The 15240-nt window shown below is 48.4% G+C and overlaps 5 protein-coding genes across 5 annotated transcripts; 4 read left to right on the forward strand and 1 right to left on the reverse strand.

Moving 5' to 3' along the window:
- Positions 1-1486: 1486 nt before the first annotated feature.
- Positions 1487-2653, reverse strand: F9C07_2199144 (uncharacterized protein; the record flags this gene model as incomplete). The annotated part of the gene is made up of 2 exons (XM_071509445.1): positions 1487-2004; positions 2053-2653. 2 exons carry the CDS (start codon positions 2651-2653, stop codon positions 1487-1489), a joined length of 1119 nt encoding a protein of 372 aa, XP_071365443.1.
- An 894-nt stretch (positions 2654-3547) lies between these two features.
- Positions 3548-5122, forward strand: F9C07_200 (putative cytochrome P450; the record flags this gene model as incomplete). Its single annotated transcript, XM_041288984.1, has 3 exons — positions 3548-3598; positions 3667-4194; positions 4247-5122. The coding sequence occupies 3 exons, from the start codon at positions 3548-3550 to the stop codon at positions 5120-5122; spliced, it is 1455 nt and encodes a 484-aa protein (XP_041141648.1).
- A 228-nt stretch (positions 5123-5350) lies between these two features.
- Positions 5351-8514, forward strand: F9C07_1007303 (putative C6 finger domain protein). Its single transcript, XM_071507333.1, has 10 exons — positions 5351-5576; positions 5628-5709; positions 5771-6000; positions 6070-6256; positions 6306-6846; positions 6899-6937; positions 6988-7038; positions 7098-7357; positions 7406-7965; positions 8012-8514. Exons 2-10 carry the CDS (start codon positions 5630-5632, stop codon positions 8050-8052), a joined length of 1989 nt encoding a protein of 662 aa, XP_071365444.1. The 5' UTR covers positions 5351-5576; positions 5628-5629; the 3' UTR covers positions 8053-8514.
- A 1649-nt stretch (positions 8515-10163) lies between these two features.
- On the forward strand, positions 10164-10856 carry F9C07_2227094 (uncharacterized protein; the record flags this gene model as incomplete). Its single annotated transcript, XM_041288982.1, has 3 exons — positions 10164-10486; positions 10576-10677; positions 10742-10856. 3 exons carry the CDS (start codon positions 10164-10166, stop codon positions 10854-10856), a joined length of 540 nt encoding a protein of 179 aa, XP_041141646.1.
- Positions 10857-13242: 2386 nt separating this feature from the next.
- On the forward strand, positions 13243-14717 carry F9C07_1008958 (uncharacterized protein). The gene is made up of 4 exons (XM_071507338.1): positions 13243-13603; positions 13658-14320; positions 14378-14660; positions 14711-14717. Exons 1-3 carry the CDS (start codon positions 13325-13327, stop codon positions 14657-14659), a joined length of 1224 nt encoding a protein of 407 aa, XP_071365445.1. The 5' UTR covers positions 13243-13324; the 3' UTR covers position 14660; positions 14711-14717.
- The last annotated feature ends 523 nt before the right edge of the window (positions 14718-15240 follow it).

Below are 15240 nucleotides of genomic sequence, written 5' to 3' on the forward strand. Positions count from 1 at the left end.
GACGCCCGACCCTTCTATTTCTGGGGGCCTCTTACCTTTTCTATCATTCATGACGCTTATATTGATATCCCAGACCCTCGGCTCTGTGTTTATTTTGGTTCCAGGGTGATTGGTCTATCCCTGCCTTTCATTACATTTATCATGTACATATATAGCATTTCCTTCTACCTTTTCACACATGTCTCTTATTGGGAGGAGATACGATACGAAGATTTGCAACAAATGATGTATAGGCCGTGACGAGCCTTCTCATGGAAGATTCAAACACGCGAGCACCTGTGATCAAGACCTTCGAATAGCATAGATACCATATCTACAATCAAACAAGATACAAAAACTAATAACCTTTCACACACAACTCCACCCCATAACGCCCTAGTATCGATCTACTCATGCACACACCCCGACAAATACTTCCCAAAAATGATCCTTCAGCTCATTAAACAGCGGGACCTATATAAGCTGCAACTCTTATACACGCTAACTCACAATACAAAGGGTTCCAACAAGATCAGCGACGAGAGTGAGCACGGAGCTCCTGTTCGCCTTAGCATGGCTCAACGAACGGAATAGACTAAGAATCTGAGCCAGTCGCTGAAAGGATGGCGTTCCGCGCCGCGTCAGTGCGGTGAAGGGATCTTCGTGATCGTCAAACCGAGGCGAGAGGATCGGCTACGATGTCGGCTGTCTTCGGAAGGGGTCGTGAAGTTCGGTGTTCGTAGTACTTGGTTGTCTGTGGCGAACTGTCGTTGAGGATTTGGGCTTGCTGATGGCACTTTTGGTAGACTGAGTTCGTCTTTTTGTTAATTGTTGACAGGTTTCTTGTCTATTATGTTTTATGTCGGCTTATACGGAATTATGCTTGAATTGATGGGGACCAGGAGGGATTAGTTTGAGCTTGTATGGATTCATGAATGGGGAGGGTAGACCAGTCCCTTTTCTGTCCAATGTTTAACACCTGTCTACTATGAACATATTTCCTTTGGAAGTAATTAGTTGAATAATGTATAATATGGCTATTGTGAGAGTATTTGATCCCTGGGGGGAAAATGTACTTCGGTCGTGCATAGTTATTGGTGGAAGATATATATAATTAGTGGGCTCCTAGTGAGTGTGACTTTTTTACTCTCAGCAACATTGTTTTCCTACTGATCATCGCTGGAATTAATAGGAGCCAAGACAGCAATCCAACTCTCCTTTGCTTTCTCTCCCTGTGTGTGCGTTAAAAGAAGGGGTGGGGAAAGGGACGAAGAGAAGGTTATCCTCTAGTATACCTCAGTCTGCAGATTGGGGACACAGAACTTAACCGCTCATAGAGAAATGTATGCTATCATGGCTCTGTAATTGCAATTTGTCAAATAGTTGTTGTCCAGTAGTGTCTATATAAAAGCTTGATTGCTTACTCAAGGTCAGCATCATCATCATCATCAAGTCCTTGCCTACAGCTCATTCTGTCTCCGTATCATCAGCTCTGGTATTGACCTTATCAATATTCGCCCTCAGTAGTGTCATCCTCAAAGGTATCATCCTCTGTAGTGTCATCCTTTGTAGTAGCATCATCAGTACTGTCATACTCACAGGTTTCGTCCTCAGAGGTATCATCGTCAGAGGTATAATAAGAGCTATCATCCATAGTTGCTGCTGCCCAGCTGCGCTTGGCAGTAGCAGAGGCCCCAGATTCCCTGCGAACTGTATCACGAAGAGTAGAAGTCGAAGACTGTCCTGGACCTGCAGTATAAGCGGCCAATGTATTGTTGTTTGCAACAGTCTGTTTCGGGAGACCATTGGCGGCAGCCTGAAAGATAAGGGGATACGATAAATCGTCCTGACCCTTCTCCAGGAAAGCACAAAGAGTGGATGTATCGATACCATCGAGGGTCAATCCAGAATCGGCACGTATAAAGGGAATTATACAATTCTTCTCTCGATCGTGTACTTGTCCAAAACTAAGCTCATTAAAAATATGAGCATCAAGGTGATCGTACCCGCCTGTTGCAATTTGCCCTGAGATTTCACCCATCATTAGCCCAAAATATTGACAAAGAAGCTCACGATTTCTCAAAACTGGATTGTTGTCTTGGGTCGCTGCTGCAGTCGACGAAATTGCAACGGGAGTTTTAGACTCCTTGAGACAAGAGAGGGAGGCACCGGTAGTTGTAATTTTTGCATCCTTTCCCGAGCCAACACGCTGTCTCTTGTTACCCTTTGCAACAGCGTAAGAGGCCTCATTGGCTAAGCTTTCGCCGTCCTCGACCCCGCTAAGATCGGAGGTGCTGTCCAATGCTGGGCCAGAACTTCTCGAGGACAAGCTGCAGTACTTGGCTCCAGAGGAGTGGACACAAGTAGCGCATGCTCCATGTTGGACGCCAAAGGCGATGACACAGCCCTTGTAAATAGGAGTAGTTTTGCAACGTCTGCATTCGTCTTTACTAGATAACCTTTCGCCTGTTAGATATATATGTGTGGCGAGGCGATACCCAAGGCGATCGTGATCACCATATTTATGGGGTATAGCGCCTGACGTCGTATGTCTTGCGAGGTCGCGAAGCACAGGACGATCCAATAAGTCTTTTCCGTCCTTGCTGAGGGTCCAGCACTGGAGTGGCTGCAAGCCGCTGCGGTAATATCTATTCTCGGGAGCTCTGAAGGCCATGATATATCAACAGGCTATTGGTGGCTCCTTATTCATGAATGCTTGAATTGATGGCTAATCAAGCTAGCTAGGCCGAAACAAGGAAAGCTATTGTGGGACCGCTTAACTGTCGGAAGAACCATATCCCGGGCCACCTACTAGGTTGAAATCCAGAACATCCAAATACTAGGTATGGTAAAGTGTATAACCTCGGCGGCCGCCTACTGTTATAGCTGAGGCATTTTCTGCGTGTACAAAAGTTTTGTATGTCCCTAGTTATTGGCTATTTTACAGGTGGTTATGACCAATGCTATTGCGTTCTAAATTTCAAGGACCAGTCAGTGGTCACTGTATCAGCTGATACGGATACCCCACAATCTGTCCAGATCCCGATGATTCAACTTACTCGCTTCCATTCAATTACCGAGCATTGACGTTAAGGAACAGATCCCGACCCGCTGATAAACTATATTATTGGCTCAAGACAACACGAAGCCTCTCGCCGGGGGTTTGCTTTCTCCTGTACGGAGTACACCCAAAAATAATTGCCGTTGATCGCTTAGCGATCGGTGTTCGGCTGTGACCAAAGTATCTCCACATCTTCCGCTGGACGGACTGGCGACAATGCGACATCCGCTTAGTCAACCTAGCATAGCATAACTAGCGCGCTGAGGGGTTCACCGAATTAAATGTGTATAACTTAGTATCCAGACATGAACGCCGGTGCTAGACGATACGTGTTAATCTGATTGACCAGGGTGGCTGCTTCTCTCCAGAAGGCTGAGGGCGATCATTTATAGTTGCTCCCAGTGTTGTCATTTGTGCTACTATCTGAGAATAAACACCGTGAAACTTGCCGGCTGACTGTAAAACAACAAGTTGCATGGTGAATTACCGATCCCTCACCTTAATAATATGGAGTGGCAGATATACTTGGGCATTGCATTTGCGCTGTGGATCGTTCAGGTAATACTTTAGTTGTGTGCGCTTACTCCTGGGCGCTCATTCAATACTTCGGTGACTCACCATACTAGGTCCTCTATACAGCTTTCACATCCCCTCTTCGGCGCGTCCCAGGCCCATTATACACAGTCCTGACTAGGTTACCTCTGAAGCTAGCAAGTCTCACAGGAAATCGCATTTATTTCGTCCACGAGCTGCACCGGAAATATGGCCCAATTGTCCGTATTGCCCCGGACGACGTCGACATATCTTCACTTGCTGAATTCAGGGAAATTCATCGCGCCGGATCTCCATTCCTGAAGTCAAAATGGTACGAAAAGTTCGTCCCCTCCAAGAGATCTGGAGTCTTTACGATGAGAGACCCTAAAGAACATGCTGCACGGAGGAAGCTGTTTGCACGACCATTCTCGAAATCAGAGCTGCGCCGGACCTGGGAGCCAGCTGTCAGGGAGAAGGTCCAATTGGCAGTCTCTCAGATCCAGCGGGAGTTAAAAGCAGTCGGGAAATCCGACTTGTTGAAATGGTGGACGTTCCTTGCGACAGATGTGAGCGGGCAATTAATGTTCGGAGAGTCGTTTAACATGCTTCAGCTTGGGAAAGTAAGTCGCATACACATATGCGTGCTGCACCGGCCTGTGACTAATGTTTTAGAAAAACCAATACATAAATGTGCTGGAATCCACCATGATGGGCTCTGGAATCGGAGCGGAGCTTCCGTTGGTGGCGTGGCTCGGTCGTCACATTCCTCTTTCATCCTTTCAGAACATGTTCCGTGCGACTGACTACCTTTTCCAATATGGGCAGCGGGCGGTAACAAACAGCCGGACGACCAGTAATGCTAGTCGTAACATCTTTGCTGGTATGGTGTATGAGTCGGAGAAGGGCGACGGCATTATTACCGATGAAGAGGTGGTGCTGGAGGCCGGGAATCTTATCGTCGCCGGTTCAGATACAACCGCAATCACTCTTACGTACCTCATATGGGCAGTGCTCTCACAGCCGAAACTGCAACGCGAACTAGAAGAAGAAGTCAACAGCCTCAGCGCCGATTTCGATGACTCTGCGTTGGAGGAGTTACCACTGCTTAATGCAGTCATTATGGAAGCATTGAGGCTTTATGGGGCTGCACCAGGGGCGCTGCCTCGAGAGACACCTGAAGGTGGAGCGAAGTTCTGTGGCTACTTCATTCCCCAAGGGATGACCGTGACCACGCAGGCCTATTCAATCCACAGGGACGGGGATATTTATCCAGATCCCGAGAGGTTTGATGTCAGCCGCTGGCTCAAGACGGAGACGAGCGCCTCTGAGCTTGCCAAGAAGGCTTTTTCACCATTTGGTGCTGGGGGTAGAATTTGTCTTGGGATTCATCTGGCTTGGATGGAGCTCCGTTTGGCGACGGCGCAATTCTTCCGAGAGTGTGCAGGGGTCAGATTGGCGCCAAGTGCGACATGGGAGAACATGCGGCCAGTGAATTACTTTTTAATCTCACCAAGGGGGCATCAGTGTGAGGTTGAGTGTAACTACTGAAAGGTGTCATGTCAGCAGGAAATGGCAAAATCCTTGTTTTCTGTTTTTTTAGTTCCCGTCTCTGTCCAAGGCGTAGAAGTATTAATAACCTGTCATGCCTTGAAAAAAGCAAACTTTAAAATACACTGAGAAAAAAGCCACCCAACAAAAGAAGCAAACACCAGCAAGCAGGTGACTCCACCTTGAGAAAAGGAAAAGTTATTCTCCCGATCTGCAAGATCCAATCCCTCACTCTTCTTGCCCTCGGCTGATGCCGGATCATCCAAGCCATACCCGTTGCCAAGACTCATTCCATCAAAGCTCCACCATATGGACCACTTGATTGTATGGTTGATTGACATCAAGTCGGGATTCGCTTACGCTGTTCGGGATTTGGATTTTTTCTCATCGGCCGGCAACAAAACCTAACCATGCCATGCGCAAATCCCTTGACGAAGTATTTCTGCAGGACAGTGTACGATCCTTGCCTTTTCTAAACTCTGCGCGATATTGACCGGGATTTGAGATATGACCGCCGATCTCGAAAATAGGCATTCTATTGTGCAGAAGTCCAGCCGTCCGCCTATCAAACTAGCCTGTCTTTCTTGGTGCGGTTCCTGGCATATATGAAGTGGATGACTGACTAAATGAGTTCTCGTCCTGTGGCAGTCGTACGTTGCGCATACGTTGTGATGGCCAGACAGTTTGCTCCAACTGCGTCGCGAAAGGAAGATCTTGCTCTTATGTGCCCAGCCGACGAGGAGGACCACGATATTGTTCTAGTAGGAAATATAAAGGGAACGTCGTTCGTTGCGAAACAGTAACATCTGTTTTGAAGGTGGGAAGTCGCCTACCGAAGACCTCCAGCAAGCCGGGGATGTCGCCTACCCCAGGAGATGGTAAGCCATTCTTGACCTGTTCTTTAGATGCTCCTGGTAAGAGTCAAGGGTCTAATGAGTGTTATATAGAATGGGTCCACCAACTGGGAGGTTTGTGCGGCCCAGGGGCAGGGCTGCGCAGCGTGGAAATGCCCTTTGCAGAAATTGACTCTATATTTGACTCTATCTTTGGCTCAAATGTAGACGAAATCAACCCCAGCCCCAACTCAAAATCGGTATCCAGTCCCGTACGACTCTATGGCAGTAATGAGGATATGTAAGCTTGGGTGCAGAACTACCATTAAGTGTTGTGCTGACAGAGTTAGACTTGACGCTTATTACGTTTTTATTCATCCTTACTTCCCCATATTGCCCCCATCTGAGCATCAGCCGGTGTCTAGCCGTCCGCTAGCTAGAGGCCCGCCAACCTTTGAACCGACGAGCCCTCTAAGCCTGGCTATCTCAGCCATACTGTCCCTGATACCCCATCCAAACGAAAAGAAACCTAGGACGACAGAGTATTTGAAGAGACGAAGGGAATATGCACATTGCTTTGCTCAAACGGCCCTTGGTGTCATTGAAAAAGACTACGAGCTGCTCAGTATGAGCCAAAACTCCCAGACTGGTTTAGCCAACACTACCAGAGCCTTTGAACGAGCACCGTTTCATCCAAAGCTGGAAGTACCCCTGGAAGGCGTCGTGACATTGTCAATGCTTAGCATTTATGAGTATGCACAGCGAGGGAACATTGATGGCATGCTTCAACGGGCTAACCAGGCGCTTGCACTGGCTATGAGTATGGCCTTGCATGAGGCAGTAGAGGAGGAACCGTATGCAGATTCTAAACGCAGAGTTTGGTGGATGACGGTGGGTCTCTTGTGATGTATTACTTGTTCGGTCGTTGCTGATGTTGAGCCAGTATATGATGGCATGTCAAGCATCGGCTATTAGTGGAACGGTTCGTATGTATGCGTATTCTGCACTGGATACATGACTCATACTTCACAGTCCCCAGCCTTCGATCTTTATGATCCATGGTTTGTAACTCCATATCCGGAAGTATGTTATTCTACAAGTCTAAAACTGGCTCGTACGCAATCACTTACCAATCTCCATAGGGTTGGAAACTTGTCGTCGAGGCCCAACAGGTCCTTGTGGAATCGGCCGTATTCGCCAGTGACCTTGATAGGACGATGCAGGAGGCTGATGACGCATCATGGGTTTCGAAACGTATGGAGGAGCTTGACAGGCAGATATCGTCTCTTTTGTTTTGCAGCCGAGATGCTCCCCTAGTCTCTCAGATGGCGCCACAGCCTGAATCCGTTGAGCGCATGACATCAAAGACTATGAGGGACTTTGCAGAGATCAAGCTACACACGTAAATACTACCCAGCCATAGAAAGTGATAACCCAGCTAACGGCACAGGGCACGGATCAAACTGCACCGATTGTGCGCATTTCAAGATATTCTATCCGGCTCTATACGACATCCAGATGTATCGATACCCACGGACACGAATTCTCGGATGGATATGCCGTTGGAAATGAGCAGCGACCCTAGATTGGTTGAAGACTTGTCGCTGATGACCCAGATCCACAAGCTTCAGATGCCGTTCACCAGCGAGGAGTCATCCAAAATCTGCCTGCATGCAGCACTCAACATTGTCACCTTGCTTGATAACCTACTCTACCCGAATCATACTAGCGACATCCTGGCTAATACACAGTACGCCCGCGGGGGGTGTGGTAGTGAACTTCCTCGAACGATGCCAACAGTGGTATGCTGCGGAGTGCAGTCCAGCTATGCAATGTTGATGCTGGGTCTCAAAGCGCGGGCTATTCAACACACTACACATGATGACATTAATGTTCTAGATACCACGTCTTTATCCGATTTTCGGAACGAGCTATACCACAACTTACGGTTGATAGTCAAGTTCCTAGAGAATTACTCTATCGCCTTTGAGGCTATCCAGGGGATAAGTGGTATATTATTTCACTTCCTAACAAGACGCTGGCTAACTTGCTGCAGACAAATTAAATCAGGCCATCGACCGGGAGTTCTTGACGTAGAATAAGTCTTCCTATTCCCCAAATCTGCATTGGAGACTCCTCTTCTGTTTTCATTAAGCATCAGTAGCCGTTAGCCACATAGATGAATGAATAATGTGATACCATAGAGACATGTACGTGATGTGATACACATGACTTATAGCGATTTTTGCATGTTCAATGGCCAGGTCGTTTACTTCTTTGTCCTTACTTCGTCCAATGTGCTACCACACACCGACAGTGGCTACCACAGTAACGGACTAGCTCGGATGCCGCATTGCCTGCAACGCGCGAGGGAGTATGCGCTGGACTCACTCCTCTCGAGAGATTCCTTTTAGGTACCTAACGGAGCTTCACGTCTGGTGACGTGGAAGCAATATTCAAGCACAAGGGCTCGGGCAAAACGGCCAATACACGCTTGTCAAGATACCATTGGCCCCAACAAGCCACATCCCTCACACCCTTTGCATCTAACACAGAGTTTAAACGTGCTACCGAGACACTCGATTTCGGCGAGAAAAGCAGCTTAAAGAATCTAGCACACGACCTCATACCAAAGCTTTCTAAAAGACGAATCTAAGAAAGGCAAGGGGCAATCTAAAACCGACCTGTTCATACCTAGCATCCAGAGCAAGGAAGTTCGCTTATGTGTATTCACCAAGAGAGGACCAATAACGCCAAGGGATAAGTATCCATGATGGGGGATCAACCTGCCAAATGTGGGTTGCATCCCAAATAACCGGTTCCTGCAAGGTTGGTACCTAACAGTACCGACATGCAGCAAGGCATTTGTATTGGTGGCGAATGTCTTTTGTGTCTCTAATCGAATGGGAGCCGAGGATATTTATGCAAGGGGGGTTAGCTGCATATGGTTGACGAAGCCGCTCAACAAGCATTTTTGCCACATCTGATATATCTGAGAGGAGTGCTCGTTGGGAAATTTAATGTCACTCGTGACCCCAGGGAACCATCGGTACTCAATCTCCTTACAGGAAGGTCTGTTGATCCGGGGTCTTGTCTGGGACAGACCGTGGATGTGGGTGTTGTCCTTTTTTTTTTTTTTTTTTTTCAGGGAGCAAGAGAAGAACAGCCCTCACAACATGAACGCCAATGGAGTAGAATACTTGCGAGTGGACATGAGAGCTATATTCAAGCGTATACGAGATCTCAAAGGAAGTAGACCATCTTTTACCATACCATACATTCCATACAAGCCAATAACCAACATAAACCAATAGAATCCAGCCCTCGACGCTAAACCTACACCGAGTCGCCAAATTGCCACGAACCGAATACGGAATTCGTCACGCGACGGGGCTAAGTAATCAGGGCACGTGAACGATGTTCAAGTCTTCGGTTTGAGAGATGCTACATTAGTATCTACGAGATAAGAATATATTTATACCAAACTTGTCAAACAGTGTAGGAATATATGTCGCTTATGTTAAACGTAAGCTCCAACCAATATATATTGTCACTCGCTTTAGTGACGTCAGCCAATTGCTAGCAGAAGAATATAGTACCCGTCGTGATATAAAAAATTCACGATGATACATCGGGGTCAGATTTGTCTAGTACGGTAGGTTTGTTCCAAGCAACGATCAACGTAAATATTACCTATTATGATAGACATTCTGGAGCCTGCAAAGTGATGTGCATTCTTGGCCCTCCACTTCTCGTGTTCTTCAGTCCTTTCATCTCACGTCGATGAGATTGTCAGTTTGTACACCCCTTCATACAGTTGGTATACAATTGGATTATAAATGTATGGACTATTGGATAGTCCCAGGATAAGCATCTATATTGTTTCTAGTGCAATCCAACCTTGATGATTCTGGTTGAGGAAGAAAGGAGCCAGATGCAGTCATGTATGATCGTCGCCTCAGGCTCGTATTCCGTCTCAGAATAAGGCTCATTGCAGATCTGATAACCAACACGGCGTTACAATGGAAGAGGCAACGATATAAAAATAGATATGACTGACATTTCACATGAACACCGTTAGATATATAGATCCGTCATATCATTCTCCAGCTCAACTCATCCAGTATCACAACTCTACTCAGACATCCCAAATCCAAGACGACCATTCCAACAAGAAAATCACGATAATCAAGAAACGAACCAACAAAATGAACCTCACCCTCCTCACCACCCTCCTAACCACCCTGGCAACAACCAACGCCCTCACACCCAACACCGCAAACAGCACCACCGGCCAGAAAATCCTCGACAAGGCCCTCACAGCAGCAGGAACGCCCTACGCCTGGGGCGGCGGATCCTGCAAAGGTCCTACACACGACCAACCGCCCTACCAATACGGCGATATCGGGTATGACTGCTCGGGACTCGTGTGTTGGGCTGTGTGTCAGGTCACAGGCCGTGATTTGTTCTCGGAGGGTTTGCGTGTGACGTCTGATATGTATTGCGCGGAGGAGAAGGAGTTGAAGTATAAGTATGTTTTCTTTTCTTTCTTTTCTTTGTTTTGGTTGGCGTGGCTTGGTATGAGTGCCAGAAGGGTGGATAGGGCTAATGAGTGTTTAGGAAATATCCGTATGAGCAGCGGAGAGCGGGCGATGCTGTTTTCTTCGGTGGAGAGTGTGATTGTGCGGATAGGGAGAGTATTCATCATGTTGGGTTGATGATGTAGGTTTTTCTTCTTTCTCTGAGGATATCATTGGGGTTAAAAGGGGGATGCTAATCGTGATAGGGACTCTGGGGATCGCATGTGGAATGCTCCTAATGACCGCGTGAATAAGGTCCAGGAGAACAGTATCGCGAAGTTTGGGGAGAAACCTTGTCCTTATGTTGTGCGGTTTGCTTGATGAGGTATGTGGGCTTAGGGAGCACGATGTCTAGGGCGAGAGGAGGGAGTAAATAGGATAGTGTATGATGTTGTAGATATTCTTATGATATTGTCTCTCATATGATGAAGGGATGAAAGTAACCCAGACTTGCTCTAGACCCTGAAAGTGATATTGAATGCTCTGCGACGTAATTTGCCTCCGAAAAACTAAAATTTCCCCTCAAGGCAGATATCTCCTAGCAAGGTTGCATCTGATTTATGTTCTGTAAGTATAGACTCTAGTTATACGTAAGAATGACCCTCATGAAAAAAGGCTACCTATAAGCGGACGTAAGGATGGTACTGCTTCCAAGTTGACTTCATCTTACAGCAAGCCAGGCAAGAACGGGATTCCAATACTTTACGCTCAAAACAGCCCAGACATTTTGCGGAGGTCGTGTTCGCCTTCTGGATATCTGAGCGCGCATGACGCGCCTTCGCCTACCGCCGTGGCACGAATTACACCGAAGCCAGACTTGTCCAACCGACGCGGACAAAGAATCATGGCTGTGTCACCTACAATATCGTTCGAGACCACCTTCAATTGCACAAGAATAGCGACTCCTTTCTTTGTGTGGCAGGCGTGTGCAACTCTATACAAGATGTGTCGCCGCAGAAGGTTCTCAAGGCGTTCCACACGGGCTGAGAGCCTCAGGCGACTGTGTCTGTGACGGCGTTTAGGGTCTAGGAGACTATGGGATATGAACATGTGAACGCGGTTGCTCTCTCAAATCGCTGGTGCATGGGGCTGAGTGACTCTAGGGCTTCTGCGTGTATTCCTGGAGAGTACGCCCGTGATTCATGGTTGCTCAAGGAACCGGCGGCGTGGTCCATTGAGTCTATGACAATGTGTGGTTGGCTTTGTTGATGCTTGCGCCCGAGAGGGTCTTTCACGAAGGTTTTAGACGCGATTTGGCCCAGACATGTATGACAGTAACAGCGGCGATTGTGTTGTCGGGTCTATGACACAAACCAAGTTCAACAAGCCCAGTAGTACGCGTAGGGTTCGCGTATGCTGCGTTGGTCAGGGTTGAATTCTGTCCTTGAGTTGCGAGCCACGCAAGACGAGCAACCGAGTCGAGACTGAGTACTTCAGACATGACAGGACGAGTGATAACTGTTCAAGGTCTAGTGCTGGTGGGGATGAGGTTCGTGTCCGAAGTGAAACGAGTGGATATGACTTGGCATTCATTCGGGGACCAAAGTCGGGAACACGCCTTCGCCTATCACAACACTTCTCAGCCCCCGGGCGATCCATCCACTTTTGCCCCCACCCCCGAATCCCAAGCGAAAGTGACAAATTGTCATCATGCCACCACCCCTGGTATGTTGCCATGCTGATTGGAATAATTGAAACCCGGAAGAGTGGTTAAAGGTCGCCGACCGTGTGGACGGCGTTTTACATGCGTCACCGAGTTAAATGTGGCGTCCCTTAATTTGTCTGTCACTTATCAGGTTTACCATGCAGAATTGATTGCACAGTCATCATGCCTCGCACGGACGGTTCGCCCCTTTCCACTAGTTGGAACCACTCTCTCTGTGCATAAAGCAAATCCCGGTCCCTCCTTGAAGTGGATGCGTTATGATTCGATCCAAACACCGCAGAATAGCCTTTTGGGCTTAGCTCGTATTGTGATTCTTCAGTCTGCACCATGTATGCACTCTGCAGTGTATCCTTCGGATTGTTATCTCCCTGCTGCTGGGAAATGGCACCGGTCACCCCGATATCCTGGTTCAGCCATATGGTGTGCTCTCTGCAACACCGGGGCGGGCTCACGTGCCTCCCGTCGCCATTTTGGCTCTGATGAAGTCGGCAAGCCCGCTCACGTGAGCTCTCCAGGGTCGGAGATATCAGACTGTGACAGCGAGATCCGATCCGGGTCACCACCAGATCCGGGACATGTGACGAGGCCAAGAAGGTCGGGGAGTTGAAGGATTTGCAGATGCATATTGGATGCCGACAAATTGCGGAGGAAGGAAGCCGAAGGATATGAAATCCGTTTCAGAGTCTGGTTCGGGGAGATTTGTTATATTGTATGCTCATATGGGTTGATCACGGCGGTGACGTAATTCCCCGGACGGGGACTCCTCCCCTTGAGATCTATTCGCAGTCCCGATGGACACGAGTCAGGGTCAAATCAACAGGAAGCAAGGGAGCAGCGAACGCGAATACTTTATGAAGAACGGGATCCAGTGTGAAGTGGAACTTGTTGTCGCCGAACTGGTTGGTCGCCGACTCGGGGATCTCGGGATCGACGAATGGGGACGGGGACCACCGGACTAACCGCATAGTTCGGTACGGTAAACCACAGCCGAATCTACTATTGATGTTTATAGATATGAGATACATACAACAAGCAATGGAACCTTCGATCATCTGGAGCTAGACTCAACTTAATCCTTTGTCTCCCCGCTTTGTGTGACCTTCCTTTGTCTGGGCCACAGACAATGCAGGACCCTACCACCCCGTCCAAGCCACCCTCATCCCGGCAGCCCTCTTCCTTAGCTTGTGTATCCTGTCGCCGCCGCCATTTAAAGTGCGATGCCCTGCTACCAGCCTGTACTCGCTGCCAATCCACCAATTTAGAATGTCGTTATGTTCGGTCGAGGCGAGGATTGCGTACAAAACCGACTAATCAATCCCCCCAGCGGTTCCACGAACAAATGTTGACTGCAGACGATTTTGCTACCTGGCTGAATGCCACCACTCTCGCAACAGACTTGGAGGTGAGCTCCCAAACCGGGCATTGGGTCAAGGGATGACTGGACTGACAAGAACAGGCAGATCCGGTACTTCTTCAAGGGCTCGAAACGCCGCCAGTATGGGACATTCCTTGCCTCCAGGATGATACAACCACAGCCACCTGGCACGAGCCAGAGCCTGTCACCACGATTACCCCTGAGATAGCTTATGATCCAATGGTGCAGTTATACTATCAAAACTTCCACCGGTCACACCCTTTCTTGATACCGAGAAAGGTACTTCATTCTCCTCTTCGCCACCGAATACCCACCTATATCACAGGGATTATGCGTTACATTGGCGCACATTACTACCCCGAAGCAAGATTCAAGGAAGAATTCCGGCCGGCAGCGTATACGGTTCTATCCGATGTCACCCCGCGGGACGGGTTCAAAGTTCAAGGACTGTTGTTACTTGCGGTCATCGAGCATGCCCACGGCCAAGAAGAGAACGCGTACCTAAAGATCCAAATGGCGATTGATCTCGCCCTGGAGCTGGGAATGAACCGGACCAGTTTTGCTCTCGTAAACTCTGAAGGTAGTTCGGTGCTCGCCGAAAGCTGGCGGAGGACGTTCTGGGAACTATATGTTGTAGACGGGCTGTTGGCAGCTATGCGAGACCAAAGCTCGTATCGTCTGTTTTCCCATAAGGCGGATGTGCGATTGCCTTGCGCTGAGGAACTGTATAATTCTGCCAGTGAGGTATGATCTCCCTTAATTCCTGAATAAGCACTAGTGAGAATGACTGACATTCGGAAGATCACGCCAACTACACGAACATTGGACGACCTCAAACAAAGCTGGTCCCTAGACCAATGCAGCTCCTCCTTCACTTACCGAATTGAAGCTGCGCAGAACCTCGGGCTGGTCATGGAAGTGAACCGCTCACTGGATATTGATCTCGAGGCCCGGGTTGAGACAGTTGACGCCACTCTTGTCTCGTCGCTCATGCAAATACCTTCATCTCAGGATAGCACCTCTCTCGACAACTCGAGTATCGATGAAATGCTCTTCCAAGCAGAGATGATCACCTACCTGTAAGGCTCGTTTGGGATACCCTTCCCAAAGCACAAGGCTGACCGAGACTACCAGAGCACTTATATATCTTCACCACCCTCGTTCGAGTATGCGCTTTGCTTCTTTCCACGCTCGCACGTGGTGCACCCGGCTCCGAATTTGCAACAACAACCCGCCGCCTACAGAGCTGGACCTGCATTCGCAAAAGTTCCTGCGTGCGGCGGATATGTTATCCAACCTCGTCACTCTGCCGAGTACAATCAAGTCCAGGACTCCTTTCTTTACATGTGCCCTCGCAATGTGTGTTATTGTACACACGGCAGCGTGCCTGATCATGTCGACCCCTGACAAGGTCGAGTCGCTCAAGGCACGAATACAATTGAGCATCGGGGGTCTGAATATGCTGGGCAAGTCCTGGCCGCTGGCAAAGATGGTGAGACAGCAGATGGTGAATATGTATCAAGAGGTCGGACTGCGCTGAATGTCGCTGTCTCTTCTGCGATATATTCCTGAGTTACTCTCCCGCCTACGGCGGACGGCTGATCGCCTTTCATGGCACCTTCAAAGTATACGTCTAATTAATCGCCGGATTGTAAAAGGCATAA

This window comes from Aspergillus flavus, chromosome 1 (genome assembly GCF_009017415.1).
Source record: "Aspergillus flavus chromosome 1, complete sequence".
NCBI lineage: Eukaryota > Fungi > Ascomycota > Eurotiomycetes > Eurotiales > Aspergillaceae > Aspergillus > Aspergillus flavus.